This window comes from Lithobates pipiens, unplaced genomic scaffold (assembly GCF_037356315.1).
Source record: "Lithobates pipiens isolate NorthernLeopardFrog02 unplaced genomic scaffold, aLitPip1_a1.2 Scaffold_19, whole genome shotgun sequence".
NCBI lineage: Eukaryota > Metazoa > Chordata > Amphibia > Anura > Ranidae > Lithobates > Lithobates pipiens.
The window spans coordinates 239347298-239368296 of NW_027507764.1; the positions used below are offsets into that span (position 1 = coordinate 239347298).

General features: G+C 40.7%; 1 protein-coding gene across 2 annotated transcripts in view; it reads left to right on the forward strand.

Annotated features, from left to right (window-relative positions):
• The window catches only part of SLC12A7 (solute carrier family 12 member 7), a 684227-nt gene that overhangs the window by 642092 nt on the left and 21136 nt on the right, over window positions 1-20999 (forward strand). For both annotated transcript variants that reach the window (XM_077491822.1, XM_077491823.1), the window contains exon 23: window positions 8364-8497. In XM_077491822.1, coding sequence (XP_077347948.1) covers window positions 8364-8497 — 134 coding nt within the window. The remainder of the gene's footprint in view (window positions 1-8363; window positions 8498-20999) is intronic.

Sequence of the window (20999 nt, forward strand, 5' to 3'; positions counted from 1 at the left end):
TCAGGGGCGGGGGAGCGCTCTGAATGTACGACACGGGTATACAAGTACACACTATAGAGCATGGATATGCAATTAGCGGACCTCCAGCCGTTGCAAAACTACAAGACCCATCATGCCTTTGCCTCTGGGTGTCATGCTTGTGGCTGTCAGTCTTGCTATGCCTCATGGGACTTGTAGTTCTGCAACAGCTGGAGGTATGCTAATTGAATATCCTTGCTATAGAGGGATACGTTTGTTCATATTTCATGTCAGAGGTTTTCAACCACTTTAAAATTCACAGCCCCTGTGCTATTGATAAAAAAACATTTTATAGCCCTTCTGTATAGAAGTCAAGGAGAATGTGATCTGTTAGTTCACCTAAAGCTTGGGTGACTGATCAGTGCTGGAAAGATGCCTTTTGCACATGCCCTTTAATGACAAGATTCTCTTTGGCATTTTATTTGATACATTAAAGGGGAGAGGGTTCAGACACCATTATCCAAAGTCACAGTTGAATGGAATGGATATCCTCTACTTTATGGATTAGATCTACTTTCCTCTGTCTCAGGCACCATCATCTACTGCAGATGTTTTTGGTTGTGGTCTAAGCTCACCAGGGCTACTACAAAGCCTTCCTCATGCTAAAGGTTTGCTCCGCATTTCCAGTGGTGAAGAGATAGTCTATGTACACTTACCCCAGCTTAGAAAAGCAACATCTGGAACATTATCTCATTCTATTTTGTAGAAGTTGAGCACAATGAATATTAATTGCCCCCTCCTCCCTCTCTATCCCTCTTATGTATTTCTACTCGCTGCTTAGGAAAAAATATGGTTTCCTTGACCCCATTCTTAGCATATTGGCACAATATGTGTGTATCTCCTTTCCTTCTCAGAAGACATTCAAGGACTTACCAGCACCTACATAGAAACATGCTTTGTCCTGCATACAATTTCTGTGTGGGATGGCCATCTTGATAGTCAGGGTTTACCTCCTTATGATGGAGCCTCAAGCAAGGAGGATAGTGAGCAGCACAGTAATAAATTCATAAACAAATCTCACTCCATATCTATTGAGATTAGCAGTCACAAGAAGCAGTTCATTAAATCTCACATTGCAGATATACACCTATGAGGCTGAAGGCACAGGGTGCCTACTCACCCTCACTTACCAGACTGAGCACTTGCATTTCTTCAAGGGGGAATTCCAGATAAAAGGTAGATTTTTCAGGGTATTGCTTAGGAAAAATAAATATTGCTAAATTACTTAGCAGACCTTCTTTGCTTTTTGTATTCAGCTCCACTACAGTCTGCTTTTGGAATTATTTTATGACATATCTACTCTTTCACAACTTTCTGTACTATGTTATAATACAGTGCTCGCAATTAGCGACCTGGCGCCTGGGGCAGCACAGCTGGGGGTATCCTGTCTCCGTGGACCCCCCCCCCCCCCCCCGGCGTGATCGCGTCGGGCCGCGCCGCAGGTGGCCGGTAATTGAGCCCCCAGCTTTGAGGCCTTCTGTGATCCTATGGTTCCTTCTGGAATCTGGCGCCCTCTTGTGGTGGCCGTTGGGATTACAACCAGCAATGCTAATGGAGCTTGCCTGCCCTACCTGCCAGCCTCTCCTTCCCTTTACTTAGAACCCCTAAACAAAAAAAAATATATATATATATATATATATATATATATATATATATAATATATTATATATATATATTTTTTTTTATTTATTCTAACACCCTAGAGAGTAAAATGGTGGTCGTTGCAATACTGTCTGTCACACCGTATTTGCACAGCGGACTTACAAGCGCACTTTTTTGGGGGAAAAATAATTTATTTAATAAAAAAAAATAAGACAACAGTAAAGTTAGCCCAATTTTTTTTTTATATTGTGAAAGATAATGTTACGCCGAGTAAATTGATACCCAACATGTCATGCTTCAAAATTGCGCCCGCTCATGGAATGACGACAAACTTTTACCCTTTAAAATCTCCATAGGCGACATTTAAAAAATTCTACAGGTTGCACGTTTTGAGTTACAGAGGAGGTCTGGGGCTAGAATTATTGCTCTTTCTCTACCGATCGCAGCGATACCTCACATGTGTGGTTTGAATACCGCTTTCATATATGCGTTCGCTTCTGAACGCAAGCTTGGCGGGACAGGGCGCATTTAAAAAAAAAAAAAAATTCTTATTTTAACTTTTATTTTTATTTTTTTCACTGTTCTTTTAAAAAAAAAATGTGTGTCACTTTTATTCCTATTACAAGGAATGTAAAAATCCCTTGTAATAGAAAAAAGCATGACAGGTCCTCTTATATATGAGATCTGGGGTCAGAGAGACCTCACATCTCATATTTACACTAAAATGCAATTTAAAAAAAATTCGTCATTTGAAAAAGATAAAACAAAACAAATGTCCCTCTAAGAGCTATGGGCAATGACTTGGAGACAGTTGGGGGGCTGGGGGCTATCTTCCCCTCACTCGTCTCCATGTCAGGCCAGGGACAGGTCCAGATCGCCGTCACGGACCTGGCTCCTAACTTTTTTAGCTGGCTCCTAGATTCCAAGAAAATTTGTCAACCCCTGTTATAATATATATTTATTTAGGATACAGACAGACGATACAGATGACTGGGGTTTTCTGTTGCTACCTGATTGGCCACCGACAAATAGAACTATATAATCTTTCCTATTGACCATTATATCCAGTTTTTTTTCTAGTGTCCTTTAAGTAATAGAATATATATATATATATATATATATATATATATATATATACATATATGCATATATGATTGTACACCTGCTGTTTTAGCTAATGACACAATTTCAGCATCTGTGCCCTGGGTATACTATTGGGACCACATTGTGACAGCATGTGGTGCTAGTCGGAGGGTGTTCTACAGGTTCAGGTTATTGGCAATCAGCGCAAGTATGACAGTCCCTGAAGACCCCTCATTCTACACATTCATTACTAGTGAGTCTGGAAGCATTGTTTCTGCTCCCTGTGTGGTCTCTACCTATGATATTAGGACTCACTGTTCCTCTTCTGGTGGTCTGTATCACTCCTGTTTAAGCAGGGAAAAGCACAGCTTAAGGTAAAACCCCAGAAGAGACCGCTCGGTGCAGTATCCTTGCACAGAGCAGGTATGAACTTCTTTTTTCATTTTAGGTTAAAAAAAAAGCCTTTACTATCAATATAAAAGAAGAGGGTGCTCCTTCTGAATCTGGGGATTCATCTAGGGAACAGCCATTATTCATAATTTCTTCCAAGCTCAAGGACACTTCCTCTCCTTTCTGTCTTAACAGACTCTGGTGTCAAACTACCAGTATGGGTTCCAAAAAGGCTGCAAATTCACCCAAAACGTTTCCTATTGCACAGTGTGGTTGAAGTTTTAAAGGATCTTTAAGGATTTAAAGTTCATCTTTGGGAATATGTTACATGTTCCACCCTTTTTTAGATTGGAACATGTAACATGTTCCCAATGCTGCAGCCACTGCCTGATCCCCCCCCCTCCTGTGATAGCAGTAGAGGGAGAAGCTCCCCCTACTAGCTATCCCTTTTTTAAAGCAGTGCAGCCATGTGGGACTCCACCCACACTGCCGGATCATTTATTCACACAGCTCCTTTGAGGAGACCTGCATGGCACCAGCGATCTGCTGATTGCTGGTGCAAGTCTTTCCAGGCTCCCAAAAAAATTTAATAAATGCAAATTTTTTTTACCTGCAAAAAAAGTGAATTTATTATTTTGTTTTAAAAAGTGAACTTCTCTTTGCTTTATTAAGTCCTTGATGGTTCAGGTTGATGATGTTTTGGTATTTAGATTCTGTAGACAAGAGATTTGCATTACTCTCTAAGGCTTCTATTGCATTTGTTGGTTCTGCCATGCAGCCTGTGATTCCTTCCATGGAGATTTGTAAGGCCCTTGTGGCCTAGGTCAGACGTATGTCCCAGAACCCTGGTTCCATACCTTTTTAGATAATTTTGTTCTTAAGCATCTGGAACAACTTTCTACTGCTCTGCGGTACTGCGTAGACTGTCTTGGAAACTCCCTACTTCATTCAGATGCATCAGATCCTGTGGCTTAAAGAGGAAGTAAATCCTGATGAGTTTACTTCCTCTTTGATTCCCTGCAAAGGTAAAGCATAATGGACTACTATGCATCGCATAGTAGTCCATTATGTGTCACTTATCTGACACAGGAGTCCGCGAAGTCACCGCTGTCCCCTGTAGTCCGGAGTGTCCATCTTCTTGGTAGGTCTCACTGCTCCGCGATGACATCACTCCTGCGCATGCGCACGGGAGCCGCCACTTGTGGCATATCGCCGTTGACATCGGCGTGCTTAGTGCGCCTGCACGCCGCTGTCTACGACGCATGCGGTAGAGAAAAAAAGAAGAGGTGCCTCTGGGTGTAGACTGTAAATATTGTATTTAATAGAAAAGTGGTTAAAAACACTCACATTGTAATAATGATAATCAGGCGATATATTGATCCCATAAGAACGGAGGGGAGAAGAGCCTCAATGTGTAGTCATTCCAATCATTTGCACTAAGGAGTCCTGTCAGGATGAGTCCGCTCCTGGTGGCTATGTTGGTATACAGAACCGCCGGTGTTGACAGCGCGCGTTCATCCAAGGCGTGGAACGCACGCGGGACTCCAGGCGAAGGGAGATGACGTCACAGAGGGTGCACCCTCTATTCCCTGCAGGATAAGGTTTCTCCCTTTCCTGTTGAGGCCCACTCCACTAGGTCTGTGGAAGTTTTTTGAGCTGTTCAGCATCAAGCATCTCTTTTGCTGATTTGTAGGTCTACCACTTGGTCTGCTATTCAGACGTTTGCTAAGTTTTACCAGGTGGATGTTTAAGCCTCTTCTCATGTTGGCTTCGACCATAAAGTGCTACAAGCATCTGCCTAGTTGGGGTCCTATACCCTTGTTTGTTTTTTGTGAGACTGTTGTCTAAGACTATACCTGCTTCCTGTACTGTACGCAAAGCAATGGATTTGTTTTTAGTCTGTGACAATATATTAAAGCAGAAAGCTAGCTTTTTTTGGACTGAAAAATATAAGAATATCTGTCAGACTTTTATTGTGACCAGTGTGCCTGTCAATGAGATTTAATTTTACTTCCTGTTGTATCATATAGACAGGAAGTGAGGGGAAATTTCTCCAATGGGTACGCCAACTGCAATAAAAACTCATTTTTGGGAGAAGGGCTAGAATCTATTATATTTTTATTTTATTGCCTGTATGTCTCATGCCTAAACTTTGTGTCATGTCTCTGGGGCAGGAAGTGAGGGGGGAAACTCCCAATACTGTAAGTAAAGACTGAAATAAAAACCCCCCAGATGTTTTAATACTTCTCCAAATTTTAGCCAAAATTTAAAAAGTTTGGCTCTTGTGCATTTTTCAATAATGTCAAACATGTATACCTACTATCTAGGAAATGGTTCACAGAATTAAAAGAAACCTATTTTATTTGCACTTTTTTAACACTTTAACTCTTATTTTCTTGGAAATAACATTATATGAAAACATTATCTTACCTTGATAAAGTCAGTATGATAATTTTGCCACTTTGCTTTAATGGATTAAAATTGGCAATGGCTTTTTCTCAACCATGTTTTGCATGAATACCATGTGTCCTTTTGGAACTGTTTATTTAAACAGATTGTATATGTTTTAGAGCTCTTTCATACTAGTGGTTGGAGGCCGTAAAATCACCTGGTTCAGCCATGCTGTTAAAGTGCCCCCACTCCCCTCTTTCTTATCCGCCCTGTCACTTTGAAATACGGGCATGCTAGTGCAGGGTCCATGGGATTAAAGCAGGCCCTGAGGAGATACCTGACCCTGTGGTTGTTGTTTCAGAGTCCATGACTCTGAGTCAGGGCTGCTTTGGTGGCAAAAGGGGGACCTACTCAATATTAGGTGGGTGGTCATAATGTTATGGCTGATCAGTGTTTATTGCATACTACCTTAGGCACAGAGCACACAGGGTAAATACACAAAATACGCTACAAGAGACCACAAAAAACACCTACAAAGCTAAGGTAATCCACACAGGACTGATGAATGCATAGCAAGGAACACAGTTACATATTATCAGCTTGGTATCTTACAGTAAAATAGTTCACTCTGTGACCAAGTTTAAATATTAATACTTTACAAAGAAAGGCTCTGTGTGTAATGTTAGGGAGAATGGCGCAGGTGGTGCCAGGACATCTAAAACTCAAAGGCAGTAGACTGCTCCTACTTTGAGTCTATCCAAGATATGCAAGAATTCAGGGGACTGACACATCTAGTAATATAACTTTTGGACAAACTGACTTTAAACATTTTAGACTTTATATTGAATCCTCTTCACATCATTTTTTGTAATTCACAAAATATTCTTTTAGAAGTTTTTTTGTTTTTTTTAAAAAACATTAGTGTTGTGTGAATCATGCAACCTGTTAGAATGCAAACATGGGGGCAGCCTGTCAGGATGCAAACACATGCAGTGCTTCTTTTAAATGTAATTATTTTGTCATTACCATCCCACTGAGTAATTTATCGGAAGAGAGAACATCTCTGTGCAGTATAAGAATATTAATGAGTCATGTTGCTGAAATTATTGTTTAGTATATTATTGATGCATTGTGAAATTTGCGGTTTTCTTTTACAATCAATTTTCATTGAAAATTTTCAAGGAGGTTACATAACAGGTTATCCCTGAGATTTGTGGTTTTTCATTTTGGGTAACCAACACTATTGTAAAGGAAATTCCACAGGTTGGCCAGTATTTCTTCAAGAAATTATTAATTCTTTTTTCAATAAATGATGTCCCTATGTCCCTTTTCAGTCCTTGGAGTAAAATGTTTATTTACCAGATCTTTTTTCCACAGTGAACACAATCTTTCATTATATGTAAGGTTTTTCCATTCATTTTGTTAATTTAGTTACCCACCTTTGAATGTCCTTTTTTACAGTATGGTGCCCAAAACTGAGCCCATGTTCTAGATTTATGTAAAAGCAATACTGTACTAGAATCACTATTTTCCTTGTATATATCCCAATATTTTGTTTACTTTTGCACCCTGCTGCTTAGCTCATTGTACCCAGTATTCCCAAGTAAGGTATAGCACAAAGTATTTTATCATGTTGCATAAATTTGTCACAAGGGAAATATGGGAGCTGCCATTGCCAGTTTCCAGTATCTTCTGTAAACACTATTTGTTTTGCCTTGCACACAAGTAAAAATGAGAATATAAATCGAATACAGCTCCAGTAAATGTTGTACACCTTACTATTTTTTTTTTTTTTTTGCATGCAGGGAATGGGAGAACCTGTAAGTTAAACTACAGACTTTCATACTAAAATAATTTGAGTTTCATAATAACTTGGGAGAATAACATAAACCTTGTGTACACCTGCATTTTCTTGTGCACAGTGCTAAGCATTATTGATATTATTATACAGGATTTTTATAGTAACAACAGTTTGCACAGTGCTTTACAATATAAAGAGAGACATTACAGTTCCATCACATCCATCCATCATCAAAAAATACAGGGTTAAGGGAGCCCTGCTCATAAGGGTTTACGATTTAATAGGGTGGGGTAAGTGTTGGTTATAACTGTGGGGGATGAGCTGATGAAAGTAATAAAAGTTCAGTTGGTTGGAGGTGTGATGGGCTTCCCTGAAGAGATGAGTTTTCAGGAATCGTCTAAAGGCAGCTAGAGTAAGAGATAACTGGACAGACTGAGGTAGCGGCTTCCAGAGGATGGGAGAGGCTCTGGAGAATTCCAGGAAACAAGCATGGGAGGAGGAGACGAGGGCTTGAGAGCAGGAGGTATTAGGAGCAGTGGAGAGGACGTTTGGGTGATATTTGGAGACAAGATTCGTAATGTAGCAGTCCGCTGAGCTGTGTATGGCTTTGTATGTTGCTGGGCAATTAGAGGCCAGTGGAGGGATTGGCAGAGAGGGGTGGCAGACCGAGTTGGTAAGGTGGATGACTCTGCCAGCAGAATTCATGATAGGCGATAGCCTATGGAGAGGTAGGACTATGAGAAGGGAGTTGCAATAGTCAAGGCAAGGCACATTTTAGAGATTATGGAGGTGAAGGTTACAAGCTTTTGACAGTGATTGGAATTGGGGCCTGAATGAGGATAGGTCAGAGTCTATAATTACACTTAGTACCCTGGTATGAGGGAAGTGGACTGATCTTGATGGCAAAGTCGTTGAGGGCATGGGGGGGGGGGGGGGGGATATTATCAGCTGTGTTGTTAGTAGCATCTACTATCCAATAAACATGTATGATTTGGTTAATCCCTTTTAAATAGGTTGTATACCTTATGAAAATGGTTTGTGAATAGCAAATTCTTATTGTCATTAAACTGTTTTGCAGAAATCAGTCAAATGTTAGGAGAATGCACACTGCTGTAAAGCTGAATGAAGTTGTCCGTAATAGATCTCAGCATGCACAGCTGGTTTTACTAAATATGCCAGGACCACCTAAGAGTAAACAAGGTGATGAAAACTGTATCCTTTCATGTAGGTAGTTTAAAGGTATGTGACACTTGTAAAGACTTGCTGTAAAACTGGTTCAATTTTTTTTCTCCATCTCGTTCACTTAGCTGTGTATGTCCTGCTTAATTTTTCTGCTTTCTCTCTCCTCACTAGGCACACCGTTATTCCTGCAGGCATGTGGTACATGTCCAACAGTGTTGTCCCTTGGGTGTAAATTCTAATGACTTTTTGTGAATAACTTAACTTTTGCTTCCTGATAATCTGTTCGTATGAATAATGATCGTGTCCCCATGGAAGAACAGAAAAGGGCAAAATAACATGGACTGCTCCAATTATAGATAACCATGTATCACCCAATGGGTATCAAGACAGTCCTCGATTCCATTGGGTGATACATGGTTATCTATAATTGGAGTAGTCCATGTTAATTTTGCCCTTTTCTGTTCTTCCATATTAAGTAATGAGGATGAGGATACCAACTACCCCTTTAAGACTATGGGCACCATACCCCAGATCGTGTCACCATGTTAAAGTAAAACTCCAGTTTGAAGAAAATCATTGCCTATCAGTTTTTAAAAAATGTAGCTTTCACTGCATTGAACGAAGCTTAACCAATTGCCGACCGCCTAACTGGGAATTTACGTAATGATTTAATTTACGGTATTTTTTTTGCTTTCCGATATGGGTCATCCAAGACTCCAGATCTTTCCATAAAGAGGACCTGTCATGCTGTATTATCGCAAGGGATGTTTACATTCCTTGCTATAGCAAAAAAATGATCCAAGTTTCTTTTGAAAGGGACAGTGTATAAATAAAAAAAAGGTAATAAAATAAATGTAAGAAATGTAAGGCGCCCCTGTCCCGCGTACTCGCGCGCAGTAGTGAACACATACGTTGGTCATGCCCGCATATGTAAATGGTGTTTGCACCACACACATGCGGTATTTCCGCAAAGGTCTGAGCAAGAGCAATAATTCTAGCACTAGAACACCTCTGTAACTATAAACTGGTAACCTGTAGAAATGTTTAACTACTTAAGCCCCGGACCATTTTGCTGGCCAAAGACCAGAGCACTTTTTGCGATTCATCGCTTTAACTGACAATTGCACGTTCGTGCAATGTGGCTCCCAAACAAAATTGGCATTTTTTCCCCCCACAAATACAGCTTTCTTTTGGTGGCATTTGATCAACTCTGCGTTTTTTATTTTTTGCACTATAAACAAAAAAAAAGCAACAACGCATTATTTTTTGCTATAACTAATATCCCCCAAAAATATATAAAAAAAATTTAAATTTTTTTCCGCAGTTTAGGCCGATACGTATTCTACATATTTTTGGTTAAAAAAATTGCAATACGCATTTATTGATTGTTTTGCGCAAAAGTTATAGCGTCTACATAATAGGGGATCGTTTTATGGCATTTCTATTAATTTTTTTTTACTAGTTATGGTGGCGATCAGCAATTATTTTATTTTTTTATCGTGACTGTGACATGGAGGACACAACGAACAATTTTGGTGCGATTTTGGGACCATTCACATTTATACAGTGATCAGTGAAATTAAAATTGCATTAATTACTGTGTAAATGTGACTGGCAGTGAAGGGGTTAACACTCGGTGGAGTTGTAGGGTTTAAGTGCATCCTAGGGATGTGTTCTAACTGTAGGGGGGATGGGCTAGCTGTGACACATCACTGATCATAGCTCCCGATCACAGGGAGCTATGATCAATGACACTGTCACTAGGCAGAACTGGGAGATGCTTGTTCATATTAGCATCTCCACCTTCTTCCTCTCCATGAAACGATCATGGGTATCCCCGCGATCCTGCTCACGGAGCTCCCGGCCGGCGCACATACACAAAGTTGCCACTAAATGATATACAGTGTTGCTCACAAGGACCATGGTTATGTGTGGAATTACACCCCAAAATGCTTCTCCTGAGCATGAGGATACCTCATGTGTGAATGGTAAAATGGTGATTTCTTTTCTCACTACCTATCACAGTTTCGGAGGCCATGAAATGACAAGATAGCACAAAACCCCCATCTTGGAAAGAAGACACTTCAAGCTATTTGCTGAGAGGCATGTTGAGTCCATGGAATATTTTATATTTTGCCACTAGTTTCGGGAAAATGATGCTACTGACAGCTTTGTGCAAAAAAAATAAAAAAAACTGTCCTGGCATTTTATGCACAACATTTTGAAGCTTATGTCACACATCACCCACTCTTCTAACCACTTTAAGACAAACCCTTCCTGACACTATATATTATCTCTCTAGATATCACTGTGCTGGTTTTCTCCTCTATTGAAGGCACACATTTATACTGATGTTGTTTTATTGTTTTATTCCCAGATTTTACTCACGTCATTTACGATATATTTGTTTAGCAGAATATGTAGCTCAATTATCATTAGCATCTTTATTGATATCTTTCTTATTTTGTTTACGCTTCACTATGTATCTATTATGCATCCAGCTGCATTGCTCCTTAAGGTTTAGTATTTGAGTGCCGTCTTCCCGTCCTTTCCCTATTCCTACACTTGAGAAGAGGGCGTGCATGTGCCCCACAGACTTTCGCGCATGCTCTGAAATGTGTTGTGTTTTTCTCCACTCACTGACATCACACGCTGTCTCCACGAGCCGCTCTGCAATTTCCTATGTGTGAGACATAGCCGGACTCCCCCCCCCAGTGTCTTGCGGACATTACTACAGTGATTGCAAACTTTTGCACACGCTTATGACGACAGCCTTTCGTTTATGTACAGCTCCTTGCATTTTTACATGTAAGTGATACTATTCCGTTTTATTACTGATTAAAGCACTTTTAACTGAGTGACGTGCTCCTATTTTACTTTTTTCCCTATGATTCTGAGTCGGCTTCACTCCGGAGAAGAGCAGCCCTCCGTGACAGTGCATGCATCTATCATCCAGCCATCCAGCAAGCACCAGTGGTTGGACCATTTTCACATCCTAAGTACTTTTAATATTTTTCGTTTGGACACTGGCTTCATGATTATTTTTATGCTACTTTTATAAATTTTATTTATTGCTCCAATTGTAATTATGTTATTCACATTGATTTGTTGAGTGCCAGCACTCCCTGTTGTTTTTCCACAGTCCAGTAAGGGTAAGGAGCCACGCCGTAGGCAAGCACCCTCTCTTTCTGCTGAGAAACAGCTTTTTCGCCCGCCCGGGTCAGCAGGTAAGCGTTCCCGGGGTCATTTTTTTTCAGTCGCTGGACACCTGATGAGGGGGAGGAGACTCAGGAGGGAGCGTGTCCACACCTAGACGCATGGGGGAGGATCGGTTCCCCCCGTACGGCTGTGAAGCAGCCGCAATGCCAGGTCTGATAGCGGCCTTGGCATCCTCGTTATAGACTCTCCACGCTCTCCCTACACTGCCTATCCTGCCTATCCAGCAGAGCCCTCGTATTGTGCCCCTTACCTCAGCTGTTGCTGTCCCCCGGAGCTCCGTGCGGGGGCTGGAGACGCCGCCGTGGTGAACAGAGCAGAAACGAGCGGAGCCGAGTGCATTGTCTTGGCTTGGGGGATCGGTGTCCCGAGCGGTGTCTCGGGCGAGCCCGTTAGCCTTCGGATTCCCGGAGGAGAGGAGTGGTGGCGCCGGGCGCCCTCTGGTGTTGAAAGACGGGATCTTTGGAAACAGGAATTTCAGCTTGCTGACAATGTCCTCAGATGGAGATGCTAAAGCCTCATGAGAAGGTATGAAGCTATTTCTGCAGTAGAAAGATCTTAACAGAGTGAAATACCAGAGAGAAGAAGAAAGAGTGTGAAGATGCGGTATGTGGACTATATAATAAGCTATTGAAACACTGGATAATTTTTTTTTTTTTTTTTGATAGACGGATAAAAGGTCGCTAGTAGTCTTTCTAAGTGCTTACAAGGAGAATGAATGCAGACGCTAATACCGTCAACAATTTGTTCTTAAAATCTTGTAGCGTTTGAACGGAAAATAATGTTATTATAGCAAATAAGGGAGACAGAGTATGAAAAGTGATTTTAAACTGGTGTTTTTCAATAGGCATTTTTGTTCCATTTGCATCGGACTCTCTCTGCAAGTGATTGCAACAATCTGGTCAACCCAAGAACGCTCGTAAAAAACGAGGCTAATGTAATGTAAAGGAGGAGATGGTGTATGCGGTATGTGGACTATAGTATAAGTCTTTGAATCACTGGAAAATCCTTTTTTTTGTTTTTGACAGATGGATAAATGGTCGCTAGTAGTTTATCTAAGTCTAAGTTCTCGTAAGGAGAATAAATGCAGTAGCTCATATCGCTAAACAACTTGTTCTTAAATATCCCGTAGCGATTGAACGGAAAGCAGTAAAAGTGCTACTTGCCTTATGCCAACATAGGAAACAAGAAAGACGTTAAATTGGTGTTTTTTAATAGTCTTTTTTTTTTGCTGCGTTTGCATTGGACTCTCTACAAGTCTATGTAACAATTTGGTCAATACGAGAAACGCTTGCAAACGAGACTAACTGTAATGTAAAGGATGAGATGGATCGTAAGCTTGGAAAAGTCTAATGAATTCCGGTATTTAAAGGTGCGGTACTTGTCAGCCTACTCCTTGTATAAGGACTATATGTTGTGTCTTCTATAATAAAGGGAAGTATAGAAATATACGCAATTAAACTATAGTAAGGTTAAACAACAGGAAGTTGGAATACACCTTTTTTTTTCTCTCTCTATTGCTATGTAAAAGTGTCCCCGCCCGATAAATGGGGTAAGACTTTGGAATTGAAATTATACGCAATAAACATAAACCGAAATTATAATTATAAAAAAAGGGGGAGAATAAAAATAATAGAGATTCCATGGTGATAAAACAATGACACAACAGTGATATTCTATTTTTGGGACTGAGTAAAGATACTTAGACAATGAAGGGAAAGACAGCTAAGACTGGAGCAATCCCTAAATCACCCCGGCGGAGCCTGGTCGCTAGTCCCGGCTCTATGAATAAATGTGTTACTCAAACGGGGGGTTCAGAGAAACAACAACCAGAGAAGCAACAACAAACAAGAAGTTCCCAAGCAGAAAATAAAGATAAAAAGGACAAGGAAAAGAGGGAAAAAGAAAGAAAAAGGCAACAGGTCCAAAACAATTCCCTACAGTCCCAAGAGTGCATTCTGGAGGCCGAGACGGATCAATCAGTAGATTTAGGTTATGAAATAGAAGATATACAATCGCATTTGACGCAGCTGGAAAATCCTTTATCATTACCTACAAAAAAAAGAAATAATTTCTATATTTGCAGCATTGGAAAATTCCATGAAAAGGGAAATGGATAGAGTACATAAGAATCTTGCTCATGTATTGGAAAGAGTAGAAGAAATGGAAAAAAAGCGGAAAAAGAGGCAGACATAATAAAGAAATTAGAAGCTGAAGTAATCTCCCTAAAAAAAAGTCCAACAAGAGCAAGCATATAAAGTAGAGGACCAAGAAAATAGGGATAGAAGGAAAAATATAAGAATACGAGGTGTTCCGGATACTTTGCAACAAGAAGATTTAACGGAAATAAAAAAGATATGTAACCCTCTGATGAATAAAGATATAGCAAATCCAATAAATATCGAAAGGGTTCATCGTATAAGGAAACCTAAAGAATTGTCACAGGACACCCCTCGGGACATCATAGTGCGTTTTCAATAGGAAGAAGACAAAAGTCAAATATGGAAAAATATAAGAATTAAAGCACCAATTATTTATGAAGGGCAAGACATACAGATATTCCAGGATCTATCCCCAGATACCTTGAGGAGAAGAAGAGCTCTAAAACCGCTACTAGCAGTGTTGATTGAGAATGGGGTGCAGTATAACTGGGGGTTTCCTGCATGCCTAATAGGCAGAAAGAACGGACGGACTGGGAGACTGAGACATATTGAAGATATAACAGAATTTTGTTAAAAAATTGATATTCCAGTCCCAAGGATTGGGGCGTAGGTTGGGGGTGGGGGGGTACGGGGGGAGACAGCCAGGGGAAGAGAGGCCCCCCTCCCTGGTAATGGGGGAGGGGAGGGGGATAAGTAATAGAGGCCGATTGGCCAGATTAAGTAAAATTTTTTTTTCCCCGGGGCTGTCTCCCCTCCCGTCCCCCCCTCTCTCTTTCTCTCCCTCCTCCCTGTAAAAGGGGGGGGAGAGGATGGGGAGGTAATGGGGGGTCTGAGATCCCCCGGGCATGTCGGGTATTCGTCTCGCAAGTAATAGGCGAGATGGACGGCGACACGGCCGAACAGAACTCCACCCTAGGACATAGGAACATTCGGAACAAGGAGGTCCCGGAGAAGAGGTCCCAGACCAAGGGGTCAAATTTACATCATACGATGGGTCAGGGATGGGGGAGGGGAAGTGGGGAGGGGGGGGGGAGTTTGTTGGCCTGATCATAGTAAGGGTAATAGGAAAGATTTTAGAAGTGCAGGATGGCAGAGTTTAAGATAGTAACATATAATGTAAGAGGAATGAATTCTCCAAGGAAAAGATTCAGTATTTTTAAAGAATTAGAGGGGCATCTTGCGGATATTGTTTTTTTTTTACAGGAGACACATCTAGCCCTGGACTTTAATATTCGGATAGATACAGGAAAATATCCAACTTGGTACTATGCTGATTCCCCGATTAAGGGATCTAGGGGGTTAGCTATTGGAATAGCGAATACAATTGAGTGGAAGTTAGAAGAGATGAAGGTGGATCCGGAGGGGAGGTTTTTACTGGTAAAGGGTAATATATTAAGGCAAAAATATACATTAATTAATATCTACTGCCCCAATAAGGCCCCAAAAAAATATCTAAATGGGATACTGAAAATTATAGAGAAATATAAGCAAGGCCATGTGATTATAGCAGGGGATTTAAATTTCACCATGAAGCCAGAAATAGACAGTACATCAGTTATTCCCCCTCAAGAAATTAAACAACATAGAATATTAAAAAAAAATTACACACACAACAGCTTGTGGACGCTTGGAGAGCATGTAATCCGGTAGAAAAGGACTATACATATTACTCTTTGGTTCACGATACTTATGCAAGACTGGACTATATAATCTTAGATCACTAAACACTAGAAAATCGAGTAAATGTCCAGATAGGCAATATTACGGTATTGGATCATGCCCCGGTGATAGCCAACATTAGGCAGGGGGAAATAGAGCCTAGAAAGGGGACCTGGAGACTTAACGAGGCACTGATTGAGAACGAGGAAGTTGAGAGTAATATAAAAATAGAGATAGAACAATATTTTAAAACAAATTACACTATAGAAGTCTCTAAAGCTACCTTATGGGAAGCGCATAAAGCCCTAATTCGAGGGAAATTAATTAGTATAGGCGCTGGAAAAAAAAAAAGAAAGTGAAGTAAGATACACTTTACGAGTTAGAACAAAATCATAAGAGACATTTAGACAAAAAGATATATAAGGAGATCATTCAAAAACGTACACAACTAAATGATTTGATAGAACAAAAACGTAGAAGTGTGTATAAAATGTAGCTAAAGAAAGATATCTGTGGGCAAATAAGACGGGGAAACATCTGGCAAGAATAGCTCGGGGAAAAAAAAAGCCTTAAATTATATTGAAAAGATTAAGGATGAACATGGGGAAGTGAAATTCAGAACGTCAGAGATAGCAGAGGCCTTTAAAACATACTATAAAGCCTTATATTCAATAAAAAGCCACGAGTCAGGGGCACAAAAGGAAAATAGGAAAACTAAAATTCAGGAATATCTAAGCGAAACAGAACTACCTAAAATAACAGAAGAAATGGCTAAACGTTTAGAGGAACCAATTAGGCCAGATGAAATATACAAAGCAATAAAAGAAACACCAAACGGGAAAAGCCATCCGCTTTACAATCAGGTATTATAAGAAATTTAAACATCAATTGGTCCCTGAACTTTGCAAATATTGGAATAGTTTGGGTGAAGAGGAGAGTATGAGGAAAGAGGCCTTATTGGCAAATATAACAGTAATGCCAAAACCAGGCAAGGATGAATCCATCTGCTCCAATTACCGGCCAATAGCTTTGTTGAACATCGACACAAAGCTATACGTGAAAGTATTAGCAACAAGAATAAAAAATCTGATGCCGGAATTAACAGGGACCAGGTAGGATTCATCCCAGGAAGGGAGGGACGAGACAATAGCTTGAGGACTCTGCTTCTTATAGGTAAAGATAGGGAAAATAAACCCCCAATGGTATTGATTTCTATTGATGCCGAAAAGGCATTCGATAGAATAGATTGGTGTTTTATAATAGAATCTCTCCGGAACATAGGCTTAGGCCCAAGGATGCTGAAGTGGATAAACAATCTATATACACAACCAACAGCCAGAGTGGGGGTGAATGGGAGTATGTCGTCCGCGTTTGAAATGCTAAATGGGACAAGGCAGGGTTGCCCACTTTCGCCCCTGCTATACGTGATTGCCCTGGAACCATTTTTGGCAAAGATTCGAAAAAATGTAAATATAAGTGGGGTTAGGATGGGGGGAGAAGACCATAAAGTGGCAGCTTACGCAGACGGCATACTCCTATATATCACTAAACCGAGATTGTCCTTACCTAGCTTAATAAAAGAAATAAAAGAATACGGTGCTCTCTCAAATTTTAAAATAAACCCTATAAAAACAGTTATAATGAATATAGGCTTTGATAATGAGGAAGAGTTGTCATTACAACAAGAATACCCCTTTACATGGGAAAAAAAAGAATTAACATACTTGGGTATAAAAATAACAAAGACGGTCCAGGACCTATATCAAGCGAATTATATCCCATTAGTAAATTAAATTAAAACAGTGTTAAGGAATATAAGAAAGGGATCAATCTCATGGACGGGCAGAATTAACATCTTGAAAATGGTGGTGTTACCAAAAATCACCTATAAACTCCAAATGCTTCCAATTAACAAATAGCTTCTTTAACCACTTCAGCTCCGGACCAATAAACACCTTAAGGACCAGAGGTCTTTTTGCATTTTCGCACTGCGCTGCTTTAACTGGTAATTGCGCGGTCATGCAATATTGCACCCAAACGAAATTTGCGTCCTTTTCTTCCCACAAAGAGAGCTTTCTTTTGATGGTATTTGATTGCCTCTGCGATTTTTTTTTTTTTGCGATATAAATGGAAAAAGAGCGAAAATTTTGAAAAAAAAAGATATTTTCTTCTTTTTGTTATAAGAAAAATCGAATAAACTAAATTTTAGTCATACATTGAGGGCAAAATTTATTCAGCCACATGTCTTTAGTAAAAAAATGTCAATAAGCGTATATTTTTTGGTTTGCGCAAAAGTTATAGCGTCTACAAACTAGAGTACATTTTCTGGAATTTACACAGCTTTTAATTTATGACTGCCGATCTCATTTCTTGAGGTGCTAAAATGGCAGGGCAGTACAAATCCCCCCCAAATGACCCCATTTTGGAAAGTAGACACCCCAAGGAAATTGCTGATGGGTATGTTGAGCCCATTGAATATTTATTTTTTTTGTCCTAAGGGATTGAATAATGACAAAAAAAAAAAGTTACAAAAAGTTGTCACTAAATGATATATTGCTCACACATGCCATGGTTATATGTGGAATTGCACCCCAAAATATATTCCGCTACTTCTCCCGAGTATGGGGATACCACGTGTGTGGGACTTTTTGGGAGTCTAGTCGCGCACGGCACCCCGAAAACCAATCACCACCTTCAGGATTTCTAAGGGTGCAAATTTTTGATTTAACTCTTCACTACCTATCACAGTTTCGAAGGCCATAAAATGCCAAAATAGCACAAAACCCCCCAAAATGACCCCATTTTGGAAAGTAGACACCCCAAGCTATTTACTGAGAGGCATGTTGAGTCCATGGAATATTTTATATTTTGCCACAAGTTGCGGGAATATTACAAACTTTTTTTTTTTGCACCAAGTTGTCACTAAATGATATATTGCTCACACATGCTATGGGCATATGTGAAATGACACCCCAAAATACATTCTGCTGCTTCTCCCGAGTACGGGGATACCACATGTGTGGGACTTTTTGGGAGTCTAGTCGCGCACGGCACCCCGAAAACCAATCACCACCTTCAGGATTTCTAAGGGTGCAAATTTTTGATTTAACTCCTCACTACCTATCACAGTTTCGAAGGCCATAAAATGCCAAAATAGCACAAAACCCCCCCAAATGACCCCATTTTGGAAAGTAGACACCCCAAGCTATTTACTGAGAGGCATGTTGAGTCCATGGAATATTTTATATTTTGCCAAAAGTTGCGGGAATATTACAAACTTTTTTTTTTTTTGCACAAAGTTGTCACTAAATGATATATTGCTCACACATGCTATGGGCAGAAGTCAAATTACACCCCAAAATAAATTCTGCTGCTTCTCCCGAGTACGGGGATACCACATGTGGGGGACTTTTTGGGAGCCTAGCCACGTACGGGACCCCGAAAACCAAGCACTGCCTTCCGGATTTGAATATAAAATACTATAAAAAACAAACTAACCAGAGTCACCCGTAACACTTATACGGTGATCAGTGGTGAAAGGGTTAACTAGGGGCAATCAGGGGGTTCAAATTTTTATTAGGTAGTATATGGGGGTCCCTGGCGCTATATAAAAACCTGACGGGGAACCTAAATAACTAACTGGCTAACCAGCGTCACCAGTGACACTTATACTGTGATCGCTGGTGAAAGGGGGTGAAAGGGTTAACTAGCAGCAATCAGGGGGTTAAAACCATTATTGGGTAGTATATCGGGGTACCTAGCGCTATAAAAACCTGGCGGTGAACCTAAAAAAATAACTAGCTACCTAGCGACACTAGCGACACTGATGCAGCGTTCAGAAAAATTATCGCTTAGTGACACTGGCAAAAGGGGGTGAAAGGGTTAACTAGCGGAAATCAGGGGGTTAAAACCATTATTGGGTAGTATATCGGGGTACCTAGCGCTATAAAAACCTGGCGGTGAACCTAAAAAAATAACTAGCTACCTAGCGACTGTAGCGACACTAATGCAGCGATCAGAAAAACGATCGCTTAGTGACACTGGCAAAAGGGGGTGAAAGGGTTAACTAGCGGCAATCAGGGGGTTAAAACCATTATTGGGTAGTATATCGGGGTACCTAGCGATATAAAAACCTGGCGGTGAACCTAAAAAAATAACTAGCTACCTAGCGACACATGCAGCGATCAGAAAAATGATCGCTTAGTGACACTGGCAAAAGGGGGTGAAAGGGTTAACTAGCGGCAATCAGGGGGTTAAAACCATTATTGGGTAGTATATCGGGGTACCTAGCGCTATAAAAACCTGGCAGTGAACCTAAAAAAATAACTAGCTACCTAGCGACTGTAGCGACACTAATGCAGCGATCAGAAAAACGATCGCTTAGTGACACTGGCAAAAGGGGGTGAAAGGGTTAACTAGCGGCAATCTGGGGGTTAAAACCATTATTGGGTAGTATATCGGGGTACCTAGCGATATAAAAACCTGGCGGTGAACCTAAAAAAATAACTAGCTACCTAGCGACACATGCAGCGATCAGAAAAATGATCGCTTAGTGACACTGGCAAAAGGGGGTGAAAGGGTTAACTCTAGGGGCAATCAGGGGGTTAAATCTTTATTGGGGGGTGATAGGGGGCTACCCTGGACCTAACACTAACTGTCCTGACAGTTTTTACTGTCACAACTGACACTGAATGCATTGATCAGTAAAGAAATGATCAATGCAATCAGTGACACTGTGACTGGGGGGGGAGGGGGGGCGATCGGGGGGGGATCGGGGGGGGTTTGTGTGCCTGTGTGTACCTACATGTCAGTGTAGTGTTGGTGCACACTTACTTTTACTCTTCTCCTCGTAGTCCGGTCAAAAAGACCGCCCCGAGGAGAATGACATCACTTCCTCCTTCCTGTGTAAACAATACACAGGGGAGGAAGCTTCTTATTGGCCAGGAGCGATCCAGAGGGGGTGGCCGAAAACCAACGGCCATCCCCTCATCACGGAGCGCTCCTGGACCGAATCGGACCGCCGTAAACAGCGGGAGGGGGTCCGATCGGACCCCCCACCCGCTGGAAGGCAATCACGTAGATGTACGTGATTGTGCCTGCCTGTGCCATTGTGCTGACGTACAATGGCAATACGGCGGTCCTTAAGTGGTTAAAATAATAAAAACATTTTTTTAAATTTATATGGCAAAATAAAAAACCAAGGATAAAGTACAATATTTTAATTAGGAAAAAAAATAGAGGGATGGCACTACCGGATATTTATAGATACTATAGCGCAATCACGTTGACAAGAATGGTGGAATGGGCAAATGTGGACACTGAAAAGAAGTGGGTAAAAATGGAAGAAGCACTAACAGGCACACAATTTAAAAAAATTATCTGGATCCCGCCAAAATTTAGAATAAGTAGTAATAAAGTTCACGAAATCACGGCAACAACATTAAAAATAGGGGATGCACTACACCAGAGAAACAAATGGGTTTATAATTCTCCAC